Raw genomic sequence first — 20,564 nt, forward strand, 5'->3', positions numbered from 1 at the left:
GACTCTCTCTCTCCTTTTCACTCTGTCCCTCCCCCCTCACTCACACACATACACACACATACTTTCTCTCTCTTTCTCTAAAAATAAGTAAATCTAGAAAACAATGAAATAAAGTAGCTTTCTAGAGCAGAAGCTTTAAGTGAATACTAAGAAATATTTCTCTTTTTTAAAGATTTTATTTCTTTATTTGATAGAGTGAGAGAGAGCATGAGAGGGGACAGGGGAGATGATCAGAGGGAGAAACAGACTCCCCGCTGAGCCAGGAGCCAGATGCTGGACTCAATCCCGGGACTCTGGGATCATGACCTGAGCTGAAGGTAGATGCTTAACTAACGGAGCCACCCAGGCACCCCCACTAAGAAAAACTGCTTAAGAGTAAAGTTAATTCGTCACTACATTAAGATATTACAATAAATATTAATCTAAGCCCTAAACACCATGAGTTTAATTCAAATGTTAACTAAAAGACTCCTCCTGCCCCAGAAATACCTTCTTTTCCCATGACTCTACTTTGCTGGTTTCCTAATTTGACACTACCTTATTCTTCCCTCTATTGATATAGACTATCACAAGGGCCACTGTCTTCAGAAGATCAGCATGATGAGTAATAGGAAATGCTGGAGAAGGAAGAGATAACTAGAAGCAGAAGAGAAAGAGTTCTCTAGTCCTTTTTCATAAGCAATGTGGAGCTGATTCATTTGTCTGGCAGAGAGCCTGCCCTTGAGGAACCAGGGAACGCTCCAGTGGTGACCAGTGATGGGAAGAAGATAGCACAGGATGAGCGGGCCCCAGGAACCAAGAGAGTGGCATGCATGACTGGGCACCCCTGGAAGACTGTGCATCCAGGCTGTGACATGAAGACAAGTGAGAAAAGAGAGACTAGACTCCCCACAGATGCCCAACCAGGCTGGTGGGGTGCACCTAGCAGAGGAAGAGGCAGCTCACCAAGACGCATTCCACTTAGCGCCCTAATTATGCCAACCATCACATAAATGATTCAGGTCAGAGTGGTGGCATAGAGAGCCTGGGCTGGGACTCAGGAGGCCTGTGCTCTGGACACAGCTATTACTGCAATTCTCTGTGAACCTAAGCCCGTTGCTTTACCTCTCTTCCTCATCTTCTGTATCTATAGAATGAAAAAAAAAAAAGAAACAAACAAACAGAGGAGGGGAGGGGAGGGGAGGAAAGAAAGAAACGAGGAAAACTCTCAGGTCTTTCTAAGACACCCCAACCACACTGCCCGTTGTTCAGCTGACTGGGGAAAAGCATCTACCGGCCACAGACCAGGTCACTGCCATGACAGTCCCAGGGCATCTCGGCAGAGCGCGCAGGGGCGGAAGTCCTTCAGACGAGTGAAAAATGCAGTCAATAGGCAATAGAGAAAACCATGCTCAAGGCCAGGCTGTGTACAATTTTGAACATGTTACTGGCTTGGGGTAGAAGAAGCCTGGTTTCTTCTCTGCTAAAGATTTATGAGTAAATATAAGCCCTCCTCTCTCCAAGGCTGCCTTATATCTCTTGGTGAATCATGGTTCTCTGCACTATTTTTCCAAAAACGTCTGTGCGGTGCCTACTGTGTATGCAGCATGACTGAAGACGCTGAATGGGGTTTTTAAAATAAAATACTGGACCATAAGCTCCAGATGGAGGGAAAAGCAAATACAGAAGAAATTAAGTGACCAGATGATTGATACAGATGCTAAGTGGTTTTTTTTTTCCTAATTCTTTGCAGACTGCCCAACAAAGAGAATGGAAGAGGCAGGCCTACTCAATCAAACCACTTCCGTGACATACATTCAGCTTAGAGGCTTATCTGTCAATCAGAAGGTGCAGATGACTGTGTTTGCCCCGTTCCTCACTTCCTATGTCCTGACACTGATTGGGAACATCCACATTGTCATAACTATTATCTATGACCGTCAGCTCCATACCCCTATGTATTTCTTTCTCAGTAATCTATCTTTTATTGATGTCTGCCACTCCACAGTCACTGTCCCCAAGATGCTCAGAGATACATGGTCAGAAGAGAAGCTCATCTCCTTTGTTGTTTTTTTTTTTTTAATGATTTTTTATTATATTATGTTAGTCACCATACAGTACATCCCCGGTTTCCGATGTAAGGCTCGATGATTCATTAGTTGTGTATAACACCCAGTGCACCATGCAATACGTGCCCTCCTTACTACCCATCACCGGTCTATCCCATTCCCCCACCCCCCTCCCCTCTGAGGCCCTCAGGTTGTTTCTCATAGTCCATAGTCTCTCATGTTTCATTCCCCCTTCTGATTACCCCCCCTTTCTTTATCCCTTTCTTCCCCTACTGATCATCCTAGTTCTTATGTTCCATAGATGAGAGAAATCATATGATAGTTGTCTTTCTCTGCTTGACTTATTTCACTTAGCATTATCTCCTCCAGTGCTGTCCATGTTGTAGCAAATGTTGAGAACTCGTTCTTTCTGATAGCTGAGTAATATTCCATTGTATATATGGACCACAACTTCTTAATCCAGTCATCTGTTGAAGGGCATCTCGGCTCCTTCCAGAAGCTCATCTCCTTTGAGGCCTGCTTCACCCAGATATTCTTCCTGCACCTCTTTGCCTGCACCGAGATCTGTCTCCTCACCGTCATGGCCTACGATCGGTACATGGCCATTTGCAAACCCCTGCAGTACATGACAGTGATGGCACCATCCACTCCATATCGCTGACCTCCCTCACCATGAAGCTGCCCCACTGTGGTCCTGATGAGATTGACAGCTTCTTCTGGGATGTGCCTCAGGTGATCAAACTGGCCTGCACGGACACCCACATCATTGAAATCCTCATCGTCTCCAACAGTGGGCTGACCTCGGTGGTCTGTTTTGTGGTCCTCATGGTGTCCTATGTGGTCATCCTGGTGAGCCTGAGGCAACAGATCTCCGAAGGCAGGTGGAAGGCCTTATCCACCTGTGCAGCACACCTCACTGTCGTCACACTCTTCCTGGGACACTGCATCTTCATCTATTCCCGTCCATCCACCAGCCTCCCGGAGGACAAGGTGGTGTCTGTGTTCTTCACCGCAGTGACCCCCCTGCGGAACCCCATCATCTATACTCTCAGGAATGAAGACACGAAGAATGCCTTGAACAAGTTCATGGGGAGGTTGGAGGGGAGAGGGAAAAAATGACAATGTCTAGGCTCTTAAGAGGCTAGACAAGAAATGCCTTGCAAAGAATAAGTCACCTAGGACCTGAGCCAAAGGGAGACGCTTAACGACTGAGCCACCCAGGCGCCCCAGAAAGTTTTGATCAAGATTTAAACTGTCCAAATAGGGGGGAGGAATTAAGATGGGGGAGGAGTAGGGGACCCCTTTTACAGCTGTACCCCTGAGTCGAGTTGGACAGGTACTAGGCCATTCTGAACATCCACAGAATCAGCCTGAGATGCAGGAAAATACATCTGGATCTCTACAAACGAACATCTCCAGTGCTGAGTATTGTGGTATGAAGCGGGGAGCCATGAAACCGCACACAGATACTGTAAGATAAACAGAAAGGGGAGAGAGCTGCCACGTTTGGGCACCGGGAAGCAGTAGCGACGTCCATGGGGGAGTGGTGGGACTCGCGGACCGGCACTCGCGAGAGAGTAGACTGAGAGCATGAGCCGGGGAACGCGTGCTACCAGACTTCTCACGGAACTCCGGGGTGTTCACTGGAACCAGACTGAGACCGGGAGCTCTGGGAGCACGCGGTGGCTGCTGGCAGCTGGCGGTACTAGAAACACAAAGGACAGAGAGCCGCTGGCGCTGGAAGTGAGGGCTGGGACAGCGGGGTTGGGGCACACATCCCGGAATGCTGCAGTGTTGAGCAGCACCAACAGTAACAGAGTTACAGTGGCCAGAACATCAGTGGAGAATGGTCCACGATCCCTCTGTTCTGAGAAGGAGGGTGAGATTTGGTCATTGCTGCTCTGACTCTCAGAAGAGGCACAGCAAACCGCCAGGGAAAGCCGCCACAGAATAAAAGCCTGGAAATACTGGCTCATAGAGTGCCCATCCCCATCCCCCCTCGCAGGGGACACAGAGACTCTACCCAAACAGGGTTGCCTGAGTACCGGCGAGGCAGGCCCCTCCCAATGAAGGCAGGCTGAAAAATCAAGAAGCCCACATCCCTAAGATCCCTATAAAACAAGGGTGCACGGCCTGGGTCCCGGTCAATAATTCGGGCTCTGGACAACCCCACAACCTCTCCTTATCAGAATGAGGAAAAGGAGAAATCCCCCCCCAGCAAAGAAAAGACAATGAGTCTGTGGCCTCTGCCACAGAACTAATGGATATGGATATAACCAAATTATCAGAAATGGAACTCAGAGTAACAATGGTCAAGATGATGTGTTGACTTGAAAAAAGTATTGACGAAAATGTTAATGAGAATATAGAATCTCTAAGGGCGGAAATGAGAGCGAATCTAGCAGAAATTAAAAATTCTATGAGCCAAATGCAGTCAAAACTAGAGGCTCTGATGGCCAGGGCGAATGAGGCAGAAGAACGTATCAGTGAATTGGAGGATGGGTTAGTAGAAGAGAAAGCTAAAATAGAAACATGGCTCAAAAAAATCCATTCTCAAGAATGTAGGTTACGGGAGATTACTGACTCAATGAAACGTTCCAATGTCAGAATCATCGGCATGCCCGAGGGCTGGACAAAAACTGAGGTCTAGAAGAGACATTTGAACAAATGGTAGCTGAAAACTTCCCTAATCTAGTGAGGGAAACAAACATTCGTGTCCAAGAAGCAGAGAGGCCCCTCCCAAGCTCAACCACGACAAACCTATGTCACGTCATGTCATAGTGCATTTCACAAATATTAGATCCAAGGATACAGTATTGAAAGCGGCCAGGGCAAAGAAATTTCTCACGTACCAAGACAAAGGTATCAGAATTGTGTCAGACCTGTCTACACGGACCTGGAATGAGAGAAAGGGTTGGGGGGGCATTTTAAAAGCTCTTTCAGAGAAAAACATGCAGCCAAGGATCCTTTATCCAGCAAGGCCGTCATTCAGAATTGATGGAGAAATAAAGACCTTCCAGAATCGCCAGTCATTGACCAATTTCGTAACCAGGAAACCAGCCCTACAGGAGATATTAAGGGGGGTTCTATAAAAATTAAAAGCTCCCAAGAGTGATACAGAACAGAAAGTCACAACCGATACAAACAAAGATTTTACAGACAACATGGCATCATTAAAATCATATCTCTCAATAATCAGTTTCAATGTCAATGGCCTAAATACTCCCATAAAGCACCACAGGGTTGCAGATTGGATAAAACGAAATGACCCATCCATTTGCTGTCTACAACAGACTCATTTTGAACCTAAAGATACTTTCAGACTGAAAGTAAAGGGATGTAATACCATCTTTCACACCAATGGACCTCAAAAGAAAGCTGGGATAGCAATTCTCATATCAGACAGATTGGATTTTAAACTAAAGACTATAGTTAGAGATACAGAGGGACACTATATTATTCGTAAAGGATGTATCCAACAAGTGGATATGACAATTATAAATATATATGCCCACACCAGGGGAGCAGCAAGATACACAAGCCAACTCTTAACCAGAATAAAGAGACATATAGATAAAAATACGTTAATAGTAGGGGACCTCAACACTCCACTATCATCAATAGACAGACCAACGAAGCAAGAAATCAACAAAGAAACAAGAGCTTTTTTTAAAAAAAGATTTTATTTATTTATTTGACAGAGATAGAGACAGACAGCGAGAGAGGGAACACAACTAGGGGTAGTGGGAGAGGAAGAAGCAGGCTCATAGTGGAGGAGCCTGATGTGGGGCTCGATCCCACAACGCCGGGATCACGCCCTGAGCCGAAGGCAGACGCTTAACTGCTGTGCCACCCAGGTGCCCCAAAACAAGAGCTTTGAATGCCATACTAGACGAGTTGGAACTCATAGATATATATAGAACACTACACCCCAGAACCATAGAATACTCATTCTATTCTAATGCCCATGGAACATTCTCAAGAATAGTCCATGTTCTGGGTCACAAAACAGGTCTCAACCGATACCAAAAGACTGAAATTATTCCTTCATATTCTCAGACCACAAAGCTTTGAAAGTGGAACTCAACCACAAGGAAAAATTTGGAAGAAACTCAAACACATGGAGACTAAGAACCATCCTGCTCAGGAATGATTCGATAAACCAGGAAATCAAAAATCAATTTAAACAATTTATGGAGACCAACAGGAATGAAGACACAATGGTCCAAAACCTATGGGATACTGCAAAGGCAGTCCTAAGGGGAAAATACATAGCCATCCAAGCCTCACTCAAAAGAATAGAAAAGACTAAAGTTTTTATATTCTCACCTCAAGAAGCTGGAACAGCAACAGAGGGACAGACCTAATCCATGCATGAGGAAGCAGTTGACCAAGATTAGAGCAGAAATCAATGAATTAGAAACCAGGAGTACAGTAGAGCAGATCAACAGAACTAGAAGCTGGTTCTTTGAGAGAATTAATAACATTGACAGACCCCTGGCAAGACTTATCCAAAAGAATAGAGAAAGGACCCAAATTAATAAAATTATGAATGAAAAAGGAGAGGTCACAACCAACACCAATGAAATTGGAAGGATTATTACAAACTTTTATCAACAGCTTTATGCCAATAAATTAAGCAATCTGGAAGAGATGGCGGACTTCCTGGAAACCTATAAACTACCAAGACTGAAACAGGAAGAAATTAATTTTTTTAAACAGGCCAATTAATTATGAAGAGATTGAGTCAGTGATAAACAACCTTCCAAAAAACAAAACTCCAGGCCCAGATGGTTTTCCTGCGGAATTCTACCAAACATTCAAAGAAGAAATAATACCTATTCTCCTAAAGCTATTTCAAAAAATAGAAACAGAAGGAAAGCTACCAAACTCATTCTATGAGGCCAATATTACCTTGATCCCCAAACCAGGCAAAGATCCCATCAAAAAGGAGAGTTACAGACCGATTTCCCTAATGAATATGGACGCCAAAATCCTCAACAAGATCCTGACTAATAGAATCCAACAGTACATTAAAAGGATTATCCATCACGACCAAGTGGGATTCATCCCTGGGATGCAAGGGTGGTTCAACATTCACAAATCAATCAGTGTCATAGATTTTATCCAGAAGGAAAAATTCAAAAATCATATGATTCTCTCAATAGATGCAGAAAAAGCATTTGACAAAATACAGCATCCTTTCCTGATTAAAACCCTTCAGAGTGTAGGGATAGAGGGCACATCCCTCAATCTCATAAAAAACATCTATGAAAAGCCTACAGCAAATATTATTCTCAATGGGGAAAAGCTGGAAGCCTTTCCCTTAAGATCAGGAACACGACAAGGATGTCCACTCTTGCCACTATTATTCAACATAGTACTAGAAGTCCTTGCAACAGCAATCAGACAACAAAAAGGGATAAAAGGTATCAAATTGGCTAAGAAGTCAAAATGTCTCTCTTCGCAGATGACAGGATACTCTATATGGAAAACCCAAAAGAAGCCACTCCCAAACTATTAGAAGTTATATAGCAATTCAGTAGTGTGGCGGGATACAAAATCAATGCTCAGAAATCAGTTGCATTTCTATACATGAATAATGAGACTGAAGAAAGAGAAATTAGGGAATCCATCCCATTTACAATAGCACCAAAAACCATACGTTACCTTGGAATTAACTTAACCAGAGACGTAAAGGAACTATATTCCAGAAACTACAAATCACTCTTGAAAGATATTGAAGAAGACACAAAAAGATGGAAAAATATTCCATGCTCATGGATCGGAAGAATTAACATAGTTAAAATGTCCATGCTACCCAGAGCAATCTACACTTTCAATGCTATCCCGATCAAAATACCAATGACATTTTTCAAAGAACTGGAACAAATAGCCCTTAAATTTGTATGGAACCGGAAAAGGCCCCGAATCGCCAAGGAACTGTTGAAAAACAAAGCTGGGGGCATCACAATGCCGGATTTCGAGCTGTACTACAAAGCTGTGATCACAAAGACAGCATGGTACTGGCACAAAAACAGACACATAGACCAATGGAACAGAATAGAGAATCCAGAAATGGACCCTCGGCTCTTTGGGCAACTAATCTTTGATAAAGCAGGAAAAAACATCTGGTGGAAAAAAGACAATCTCTTCAATAAATGGTGCTGGGAAAATTGGACAGCTACATGCAAAAGAATGGAACTTGACCACTCTCTCACACCATACACAAAGATAAACTCCAAATAGATGAAAGACCTTGATTTGAGACAGGAATCCATCAAAATCCTAGAGGAGAAGATAGGCAGCAACCTCTATGACATTGGCCACAGCAACCTTTTTCATGACACATCTCCAAAGGCAAGAGAAACAAAAGATAAAATGAACTTGGGATAAAATGAACGTGGGATAAAAGTCCCACTTCTGCACAGCCAAGGAAACAATAAAAAAAACTAAGAGGCATCCCACAGAATGGGAGAATATATCTGCAAATTATACTACAGATAAAAGACTGGTATCCAAGATCTACAAAGAACTTCTCAATCTCAATATGCGAGAAACAAATAAATCATAAAATGGGCAGGAGATATGAACAGACACTTTTCCAATGAGGACATACAAATGGCCAACAGACACATTAAAAAATGTTCAAAATCATTAGCCATAAGGGAAATTCCAATCAAAACCACACTAAGATACCACCTTATGCCAGTTAGAATGGCAAAAATTGACAAGGTAAGAAACAACAATTGTTGGAGAGGATGTGGAGAAAGGGGATCCCTCCTACATTGTTGGTGGGAATGAGGGTTGGTACAGCCACTCTGGAAAACAGTGTGGAGGTCCCTTAAAAAGTTAAAAATTGAGCTACCGTATGACCCAGCCATTGCACTACCAGGTATTTACCCGAAAGATACAGACGTGAAGAGAAGGGCCATATGCACAAACACCATATCTTTTACCTCCTCAGTTCAGTGAAATTCCTGCTTTCTGCTGAGACTTTATTCTTCCTTCCCCTCATTCTTTCCCACATGCCTCCATATCCCCATACTGCCCCCTCCCAGGGAACTGTCAAACATCCATAGGAAAAAGCACCCAAGGTGAATGTAGAACTCATTTCCTTGTCCTTCCCTTCTTGGAATTGTAACCCCTGAAGTCTTGCCTGTGTTGACTGTTCTCTAGTGCCTTCAAATGATTATGTTAGGTATTCTGTCCAGATGTTATGGTTACTTTGGGTGGAAAGGTTAGTTTACTACAAGCTGCTTAGCCATGACAAAACCAGAAATTCTTTTCTGTTGCTTCTCAGTTCCTTCACTTTCCAAAGATGATCTTGTAGCAAAACCATGCGAAAGTGCAGGGACAAATTAGAAACAAGTGATTATAGGGACTGGCATACACACAAGTTTGGGACGCAGACCTGCTTTTCTTTTTATTGCAAGCAGCTCCAGACTCCCAAGGAGAAGTGGGAGCAGGGGAGTCCTGCTTACAGTAAAATAAAAGGTAACACCAGAACCGTAGAGAACAGATTTAGGCTTTTCTTTTTTTCCTGTATAGGAGGTGCTCAGCAATTGTAAATCAGTAAATATATTTACCCAGGAGTTATACTAGTCACTTGACTAGTTCTCCTTGAACTCCCTCCCAGGTCCTAAATGAAAGGTCATCTTAATATTGAAATGTCTTTGCCAATTCAACAATCCTGATCTGTAGATGAAGAGAATGAAGGTTAGGAATCAGGAGTGGCATGTTGAGGACAATAACTTTAGTGGTAAAAAATAAACATTTCTTATCCACCACCCTTTTCACTAGCCCAAGTTGCTTTTTTGTTACCAGCTAATCCTATATTTCTATCTTAAGGACTTTTCAATTATTTTCCCATCAGTAATTAAGGAAGTCTCAATCATTTGCCAGTTAAACAATGTTCATTTCCTTACTATACATAAAATTCTACGAACAGTAAGAGAACAGAACAATACCCCAATAGGAAAATAAGCAAAAGGATAGAGACAACATGCAGAAAAGATTCTTTTTTAAAATTTATTTAAAGATGTTATTTATTTGACACAGAGAGAGAGACCTCAAGCAGGGGGAGCAGGAGGCAGAGGGATGGGGAGAAGCAGACTCCCCACAGAGCAGGGAGCCCAATGTGGGGATCCATTCCAGGACCTTGGGATCAGGACCTGAGCCGAAAGCAGATGCTTAACCAACTAAACCACCCTGATGCCCCATTCAGAAAAGATTCTTAAACATATGGAAAGTAAGGAGGGCCTGTGTTCTGATGAGCACTGGGCATTATACACAACTAATGATCGTTGAACACTACATAAAAAACCAATTATGTACTATATGTTGGCTAGTTGAACATAATTTTAAAAAGCACATGGAAACAGCAGTAATTCATTCATAAAAAGTTAAAGGTAGAATAAGCCTATAACTGTATCTCATTTTTAACCCATTGGAGTGACAAAGATCAAGCAATTTGATAACCACTGTGTGGCTGAGGATGGTGAAATGGCTTCCCTCACGCTTGCTTGTGGGAGAATAAATTTTACAAGCTCTATACAGGACAATTAGGCAACTTTAATCAAAATTTAGAAGACATACCCCCAGTAACCCAGCAATCCAACGTTAAGGTACTCAGTCTACAGATATTCTCACACACGTGGGAAATAAAAGTATGAGAATATTCATTGCAGTATTGCTATCATAGCAAAATGTTGAGGAAAATGTCAGTTCCTATTAACAAAAGACTAATTAAATAAGCTATGGTTCCATCATACAATGGAATACCGTCTTTGATCTTATAAAATGTGAGGCAGCTCTATATGTAATGTTACATAATATCTCCAAGAATATGTTTTAGGACTTATTATTATTGAAGTATTGTTGACATCCAAGACTACTGTTAAATGAAGAAAGCAAGGTGAGTAGCCAAGTATAACTAATTTTCATGTAAATGTATAGACTCTGGGAAGGAGATCCAGAAACTGATAACAGAGGTTGGTTCAGGTGAGGAGAATTTGGTGTCTGGGGAACAAGAGAGTAAAGGAGGTGTTTGCTCCATATCCCTTTTGAACTCTTTAAATTCTTTGGTATATATTTGCATTATGTATTTTTTAAAAAATTTTAAAATAATAATACAGTTGTTTTTAAGCAGATTTTCTAATAATTATATGTAGAAAACCATTCCTCCTACCCCCACCAACAATTCTAGGAGTCCTGAGGAACCTATTCATTAATAAAAAAGTTGAAGTAGGGTCCAAAAAACATCTTAACATATTTTCACTCGGACTTTTTGGCACTTCAGAGAAAATATGATAAATGTCTTTTCCCTCTTAGAGCTTCTACAAATATCCTGTGACAAACTGTAACTACTCTATCACATTTATATTTAGACATCCTCCCTCTCGTTGTTCAACTATATACTCTTGTTTTTGTTGTCAAGAACCTATAATACCAGACATTGAACCAGGAAATAAATTTGATATATAAGTACATAAGAGACATTTTCTTCCCTCATAGGGCTCGCAGTCTCATAGTAGAGATGCATAATAAAATTGCAAGTGTTTTCTTTTTATTAAATGGTACAAGTGCAATAATAGGGGAAAGACTAAATACTATGAAAGATCATGAGAAGTAGCATGTGTGCAAGCATGGATTTGTGTCATGTGAAAGAAGATTTAAGCAGAGCTAATCATAGGGCATTTTCTTTTTACAAGTACACCTCAGGTTACAAAACAAAAGTGCTTCTAATAAAAGACATCCATATTGGTAAGCAAGAGATAAATTGTCACTATTTGCAGATGACATAATATTCATTGAAAACCCTAAAGACTCCACCAAAAAATTATTAGAATAAATGAACTCAGAGACAAATCATAAAGGTTCTTAATCATAGGAAACAAACTGAGGGTTTCTGGAGGGGAAGGGAGGTAAAGATATGGGGTCATTGGGTGACGGACATTAAGGAAGGCACGTGATGTAATGACTACTGGGTGTTATATAACACTGATAAGTTACTGACCTCTACCTTGGAAACTAATAATACTTTATGTGTTAATCAATCACATTTAAATAAAAAATTAATTTAAAAAAAAGAATTGTAATAATTATATAGTATTTGGATGGAAATAAGGGGTTGTTATGTTTGGAGAAGGTGATGTTTAAATTTGTGATTTTGGATTAATCTTTTTTTCCAAAATTAAGATATAGATACAATGAATTATGATACATGAAAAAAAGAACAAATGAATTCAATAAATTTTCAGGACACAAAATTAATACTGAGAAATCAATTGTGTTTCTATATACTATTAATGAAGTAATAGGGAAATTAAGAAAACAATCCCAATTACAGTTACACCAAAAAGAATAAAATACCTAGAAATAAACACCACTAAGAATGTGAAAGATCTGTACTCTGAAAATTATAAAACATTCATGAAAAAAATTGAAGATGATACAAACAAATGGAAAGATATTCCATGCTCATGTTTGGAAGAATTAATATTGTTAAAATGCCCATACTACTCAAAGCAATCTATAGATTCAATCTCTATCAAAATACCAACAGCATTTTTCACAGAACTAGAACAAATAATCCTAAAGTTTATATGGAACCACAAAAGACTCCAAATATCCAAAGCAATCCTAAGAAAGAAGAACATAGCTTGAGGTATCACAATTCCCAATTCCAAGATATACCACAAAGCTGTAGTAATCAAAACGGTACAGTACTGGCAGAGGGATGCCTGGATGGCTCAGTGGGTTAAGCGTTCAACTCTTGATTTCAGCTCAGGTCATGATCTCAAGGTCATGAGATCAAGCTCTGCATTGGGCTCCATGCTAGGCATGGAATGTGCTCAAGATTCACTCTCTCTCCCTCTTCCCCTCCCCCCCCCTCTCTCTCTCTCTCTCTGAAAACAAAAACAAAACAAAAAACAACCAGTACAATCCTGGCACAAAAAATAGAACACAGATCAATAGAACAGAGAACCCAAAAATAAACCCATGTTTATATGTCAATTAATCTATGACAAAGACAAAGAAAACAAAAATAAACAGTGGGGACAAGAGTCTCTCTTCGATAAATGGTGCTGGTAAACCTGGACAGCTACATGCAAAAGAATGATACTGGACCACTTTCTAACATCATACACAAAAAATAAACTCAAAATGGATTAAAGACCTAAATGTGAGACCTGGAGCCATAAAAATCCTAAAGGAAAACACAGGCAGTAATTTCTTTGACATCAGCTGTTAGCAACGATTTTCTAAATATGTCTGCTAAGGTGAGGGAAACAAAAGCAAAAATAAACTATTGGGACTACATCAAAATAAAAAGCTTTTGCACGTGAAGGAAACCATCAATAAGACAAAAACGCAACCTACTGAAAGGAAGAAGATATTTGTAAATGACATATCACATAAGGGGTTAGTATCCAAAATATATAGAGACCTTACACAACTCAATACCAGAAAATAATAATAATCTGATTAAAAATGGACAGAGGACCTAGATAGACATTTTTCCAAAGACATACAGATGTCCAACAGACACATGAAAAGATGCTCGACACTACTAATCATCAGGGAAATACAAATTAAAACCATAATGAGATATCGCCTTAGACCTGTCAGAATGACTACAATAAAAAAGATAAGAAATAACAAGGATTGGCAAGGATGTGGAGAAAAAGTAACCCTTGTACTGTTGGTGGCAATGTAAATTGATATGACCAATGTGGAAAACAGTACGAGGGTTCCTCAGAAAATTAATAATAGAAATGCCATAGAATCCAATAATTCTAGTGCTGGGTATTTACGGGAAAAAATACTATTTCAAAGGATACATGCACCCCCAATGTTAATTGCAACATTATTTATAATAGCCAAGATATGGAAGCAACTTAAGTGTCCCTCAATAAATTAATGGAGCAAAAAGACATGATATATACATACAATGGAATATTACTCAGCCATAAAAAAGGATGAGATCTTGCCATTTGCGACAATGGATGGACCTAATGGGTATTATGCTATTTGAAATAAGTCAGACAGAGAAAAGCAAATACCATATAATTTCACTTATGTGTGGAATCCAAAAAACAAAACAAATGAGTAAACAAAAAGCAAAAATCAGACCTACAAATACAGAAAACAAACTTATGATTGCCAGAGAGATAGGAGTGGTGGGATGGGCAAAATGAGTGAAGGGGAGTGGGAGATACAGGCTTCCAGTTATAGAATGAATAAGTCATGGGAGTAAAAGGCATAGAATAGGGAATATAGTCAATGGAATTGTAATAGTGTTGTATGATGACACATGATAGCCATACTTATGGTGAGCACAGAATATCACGTTATCTTGACAAGCACTGAGTACTGTATAGAATCACTGAATCACTATATTATACACCTGACATCAATATAACAATGTATGTTGACAATACTGAATTAAAATTTGAAAAATAAAGTTGTTGAATCACTACATTGTAACTGCCACTAATGTAACATTAGGGGTCAATTACTCTAGAAATTAAAAATTAATTAATTAATTTTAATTTTTTTTAGAAAAAGAATGTAAGTGCTTCTAGGAATTCCTCTATAAGCCACTATATAACCACTCCTCAAGAGTAATGAGCTCCCCAGATTAAAATGACCATAAAACACAATGTAAATTAAAGTCCAAATTGAAATATTATTTCAAAATTTTTAGTAGGGGTTTCTCTGGGTGGCTCAGTCAGGTAAGCCACTAACTCTTGATTTCAGCTCAGGTCATGATCTCAGGGTCATGGGATTGAGCCCCACATCAGGCTCCACACTGGGCAGTGGGGCCTCCTTGGGATTCTCTCTCCCTCTCCCTTTGCCCCTCCCCCATCTATAAAAAGGTTAAAAAAAAAAAAGAACGTACAGGCAACATTTTAAAAAGTAATAATAATTTTTATTAGGGGTACCTAAGTGGGATTTTCTTGGGATTTTCTCTCTCCCTCTCCTTCTGCCTCCTAGCACGCACAAGTGTGTGTGCACTCTCATTCTCTCTCAAATAATAATAATTAAAATAAAATTTTTAGTAAACACAATTTTTCGTAATAGAAAGCTGGTTACTTCAATCCACCATCCTGATAAGAATAAAGAAAAACACTGAATTTTTTTTAAGTAATCTCTATGCCCAATGTGGGGCTTACACTCACCACCCTGAGATCAAGAATTGCTTACTCCACCCACTGAGCCATCCAGACACCCTGAAAAATGCAGACTTAAAAAAAATAAAACTTAAAAATATTGACAATCTGGAGAGACAACATGAAACTCCTAAGTCAACTTTTTTTTGGAAGTCTGAATGGTAAGCACTAAAGTCATTCATGTTCAGAGTGCATTTGCCTGTAGTTTAAATCCTTATGCATCATGGCAGTGCCTGGCTGGAGAGATGAAGATGGGAAACCAGGGATCACATCAAGTTGACGGGACCTCATAAGGGCACGCTTAGTAATCTTCATCCTCAAGTAAGTATGAACGAGAGAACTAAATCTGACACCAGAGGAAAACCGAAAATTAGCCAGCTGTTGCTTGGATTTACACATACCATTTTCTCCAATTGCCCCAATATTTTGCCAGGGGCTATGGGAGCCTGGAATGGGATGTTCTTGTTTAATTGGTACAGGGCATTAGTTTGGAATGATGAAAAAGTTCTGGAGATGAATGCAGGTGATGGTTGCATTATAATGTGAATGTAATTAATGCTTCAGGACGTATACTTTAAAATGGCCACTTTTATGTTATGTGTATTTTACCACAATACAAAATATTGTAAAACCATGAAAAAGAGGTAATAGAAGAAAAAGACATAAAAATACTTGCATGACACAAATACAAAAAAACAAACAAACAAACACATACACACACAAGAGAGAAGAAACAAAGTAATAAAGAACAAACGAGACAGAATGAAAACAAATGGTCTATCAGTAATTTAGGATTAGAAGCAAAAACTTCCAGATGTCAAGTTTGTGAAGAAAACACACTCCTAGGATATAAACAATGTATGTTGTAAACATTTTTTTATATTTCAAAGTAAAAAAGATTTCTCCTGAAAACAAAAGGAAATTCTCTCCAAATCACACAGACACCTCACCATTGCCTTTAAGACATGATTCCTGCCTTCACGCTGGGGGCCAATTTAACCCAAACTGTATGAAAACTATGGATAAAGAAAGGATGTCACACCAAGCAGTCTTGGGGGAGTCATAAACCATCCCAAGGGGAGACTGAAGACTTCACAATAATCTAAGATGAAACTTTAATTGCACCCTCGAGTCTCAACAATACACTCTTCACCTTTATTCATCTGTATCCCCATCTTGAAATCTCCTCATGAGGATCAGATCTCACATCTTTCTGCCACTCTACAGCAAAAGTAACCAATATATAAAAGTCACCTGTTAAATTTCCTCTGCTGAGTGAGACAAATAAAAGATCTAGGTGTCTGGGGGTGATTGAGTTCTCTTAGCTCTTCATGAAAATATCAATATGTCAATAAAGGCCCACGCCTCAAGGATCGATTATAGGGCTGTGCTTCTTTTCACTAGCTATCCTATTGTCCAACAGAATTACTCTATTGCTGTAACTGCTTTTTTTCAGCACTTCAGGAAGGAAAAAAAAGGGGCTGTCAGCAGTTACCTTTGTATATCCCAGGGTTCTCAGGGTCAGGCTGCTGCATTTTGAGCCCACTTAAAGGAAAGAGAGGAATCAATGAGAAGATAAAGACTCAATGTTTATTCCCAGCTTTCTCCACACTATCATGAAGGGTAGACCTAACATGAAGGGTAACTAACTTTTCTGTCTAGGTATCACTGCATTTTTTCTAAGACACCTACAAATGGATGCTAGCTTCAGTAAAATCCCACTTTAATATTAATACATTTTTGCAAACTTGTATTGATTTCATATCTCTAGATATGTCATTTTATCCAAAGTATCTCCAGTAACTTGATAATAAGTTGTGTTACATGAACTGTTGAGTCCAGGGCCCAGCGACTCAGATCTCCCTCAGCTTAACAATCCCTGAAAATGTCTTGCCTAATGATTCACAAAGAAATGCCTCATTATTCAGAAATTTGATAAATTACATAATTTCCTATTAGAAGACTGTTCGATGTTCTGTTCAATAACTCATTTTCTACATAAAACATCCCAAATTAAATATAACTTATTCCCCCTTAACTCTTATGTACATCACAGTTAACGTAATGCCCTTCCTTTAACCATTTATTTTCTACATCTAGAATTATTAACACTACCATGTTTTAATGTCTTCTTCCCTTATATCAGCTGAAGCTCTATGTTTTTAAGTGACAGAATATATAAGAAAGTCAGTAAAATAAATTTGAGCAAAGAGAGCTACCCATAGCTCTGCTGTGTGATACACGGAAACTTAATGACTTTTTAATGTTTCTTTGGTTCATTTAATATTTTTTTCACTCAGCCATCAGAAAGAACAATTACACAATATTTGTAGCAACATAGACGGCACTGGAGGAGATAATGCTAAGTGAAATAAGTCAAGCAGAGAAAGACAATTATCATATGGTTTCACTCATTTATGGAACATAAGAAATAGGAAGATTGGTAGGAGAAGGAAGGGAAGAAGAAAGGCAGGTAAACAGAAGGCGGAATGAACCATGAGAGACTGTGGACTCTGGGAAACAAACTGAGGGCTTCAGATGGGAGGGGGGTGGGGGATTGGGATAGGCCGGTGATGGGTATTAAGGAGAGCACGTATTGCATGGTGCACTGGGTGTTATATGCAAATAATGAATCATGGAACATTGCATCAAAAACTGGGGATGTACTGTATGGTGACTAATATAACAAAATAAAAATTATTTTTTAAAAATGGTTATGCTAAAAAATTATTCTAGTTACTTTGTAATCATATTTGTTGGTAGTATTAACAAGAACTATGAATGTTTTCAGGTCTAATATATTCCAGGAACTGTACCAGGCCTATGTATTCAACAGTATCTGTACAAGAGCTCTGAAAAATAGGTGTTAACCTTGCTCAAGAGCACACAGTATGGCACATGGTATTTGATCCTAAATCAATGTCGTGTTATTTATTTTCCTTTAAGTACAGTGAGATAAGAGGACCGCTGAGTTATATAGCACTGGCCCATTTTTCTCTCTATGTTACATGTAGAGCAGCTCCACTCCAATACTGGACCATCCAAACAAAGAAAGCATTTACATCGATCTCCTATGTGCTCGGGATGGGTTTGAAAAACATTTGGTAGGGAAAAATCAACAGGATATGGTGGCTGCCTGCCTATGGGAGGTGACAGAATTAGAAAATGTCTTGAATGATCCTCAAGTTTCTGGCTTTGGCAAATGTCAAGAGTGGAGCCATGCACCAAGAAACATACAAAAGGGAGAGGGAGCTCTTGTAAAGGAAACGATGGCATAAGAAGTATTGAGCAGAATGGTGATTATAGATTCGAAAGTTTAAAAGAGCAAATGACTAAGGAGGCTTATATTTAGAATGGGCACTGACACATGACAGGGATATGAGGCAAGAAGGGATTAGTAGGCCACAGGTTTAAATGTGACCTTGCTACACGTTTGGTCAGAGTCACTAAGACTGTCTGATGATGCTCAGATTGGGTGCTCAGTGATAGTTCATGAACTCAGTAGATTAGCTTTTGGGTAATAATATGGCAAGTCTGAAAGGTATTCAACCACTATTTCATTCAGTAAATGCCTACTATGCACTATAAACTCAGTCACCTGAGAATATAACTGGGTGCCTCGGTTAAGTGTCTGCCTTGGCTCAAATCATGATTTCAAGGTCCTGGGATCGAGCCCTCTCTTGGGCTCCCAGCTTAGTGGGGAGTCTGCTTCTCCCTCTGAGGGAATGCTCTCTCTCTCTCAAATAAATAAAATACTTCTTAAAATAAAAAAAAAAGAATGAAATTTTGCCATTTGCAACAATGTGGATGAAGTTAGAGTGTATTATGTTAAGCAAAATAAGTCAGAGAAAGACAAATACCATATGATTTCACTCACATGTGGAATTTAAGAGAAAAAAACCCCAGATGAACATAGGGGAAGGGAAAAAGAGAGAGAGGGAGAGAGAGAAGAAACCATAAGAGACTCTTAATGTTATACACAATTAATGAATCATCGAACTTTACATCAAAAACCAGGAAAGTACTGTATGGTGACTAACATAATAAAAAATATTGTAAAAAAAAAAGAAAAAGAAAAAAAGAAACCATAAGAGACTCTTAATGATAGAAAACAAACTGAGGGTTGATGGAGGGAGGTGCGCTGGAGATGGGCTAAATGGGTGATGGGCATTAAGTAGGGCACTTGTGATAAGCACTGGGTGTTGTATGTAAGTGATGAACCACTAAATTCTAGTCTTGAAACCAATATTACACTATATGCCAACTAACTACAATTAAAATTTAAAAAATTTAAAGACAAAAACAAAGCTAAAAATGAATTTATCTTATATGTAATAGGGTTTTAACTTGACAGAGAAAGACATAAATATATGATCTCACTTCTTTGCAGTATTTAAAAAAACAAATGCATAAAAAACAAAAAGCAGAATCAGAAGATAATAAGAGAGCTCAATATAGAGCAGGAAAGCTCAATTCCAGGGGCAGGGATGCAGGACAGGGCCAGAAGAGGACCAGGGTCACAGACAAAGTGGTCAATGGTGTTGGGGCCACAAAAGGGGAGTTGTGTGATAAAGTAGATAGGGATTGGATAGCAGAGGAAAGCTGTGACCCAGCACAGGGCCACCAGCTTCATGCAGAGATGGCTGTTCATGATGATAGGATAATGGAGAGGCTGGCAGATGGCCAAGTACCTATCAAAAGCCATGAGGGGCAGTAAGAGGGTCTCCGTGGTGCCCATGGAGAAGAAGAAGTAGAACTGGAAGAAGCAAGCTGTGAAAGAGGTGGTTTTGGTCTCAGATAGGAAGTTCTTTAACATATTGGGAATAGTCGTGTTGATGTAACAGATCTCCAGGAGTGAGAAGTTGGCCAGCAGAATGTACATGGGGGTGTGAAGCCTGCAATCCAGCTTCACTGCACAGACAATGGCCCCATTCCCCATCAGAAAGGACAGAAAGAATAGCATAAAGAGGAGGACCTGAACCTCCCTGGAGCATGGAAATCTCAGGAGTAGGAATTCAGTCACTGTGCTGACTCCTGACATATTCATGGCTTCCTAAGGGATGGGGAAGAAAAGTGACAATGACAAAGATGGCCTTAATCTACCATCCTCAGGATTATTTCCTTTTTGGAGATCCCTAACTCCCTCAGATTCTATTATTCCATTAAATAAATAACTATACTGCTGAAGTCTATGACCTTTGGAGAGTGGTTGGTATGATCAGACTGTGAATCTTTGTATTCTCGTGTTTCTCTTTCAGAATTTTCTCACAGTAAAAGACAGGATGTTATGTGATAAGCAGCATGGAAAAGGTTAATGGCAGTACTCACGAATGTAAGT

At 39.7% G+C, this 20,564-nt stretch overlaps 1 protein-coding gene and 1 pseudogene across 1 annotated transcript; one reads left to right on the forward strand and one right to left on the reverse strand.

Moving 5' to 3' along the window:
* The first annotated feature begins 1,749 nt into the window (after window positions 1-1,749).
* Window positions 1,750-3,167, forward strand: LOC113249356 (olfactory receptor 4E1-like; annotated as a pseudogene).
* Window positions 3,168-19,655: 16,488 nt separating this feature from the next.
* On the reverse strand, window positions 19,656-20,273 carry LOC125283050 (olfactory receptor 11H6-like). The gene has a single exon (XM_048221672.1). The coding sequence runs from the start codon at window positions 20,271-20,273 to the stop codon at window positions 19,656-19,658; it is 618 nt and encodes a 205-aa protein (XP_048077629.1).
* Between the last annotated feature and the right edge of the window lie 291 nt (window positions 20,274-20,564).

The sequence above is a fragment of the Ursus arctos genome, unplaced genomic scaffold, assembly GCF_023065955.2.
Source record: "Ursus arctos isolate Adak ecotype North America unplaced genomic scaffold, UrsArc2.0 scaffold_6, whole genome shotgun sequence".
In the NCBI taxonomy this organism is placed as follows: domain Eukaryota; kingdom Metazoa; phylum Chordata; class Mammalia; order Carnivora; family Ursidae; genus Ursus; species Ursus arctos.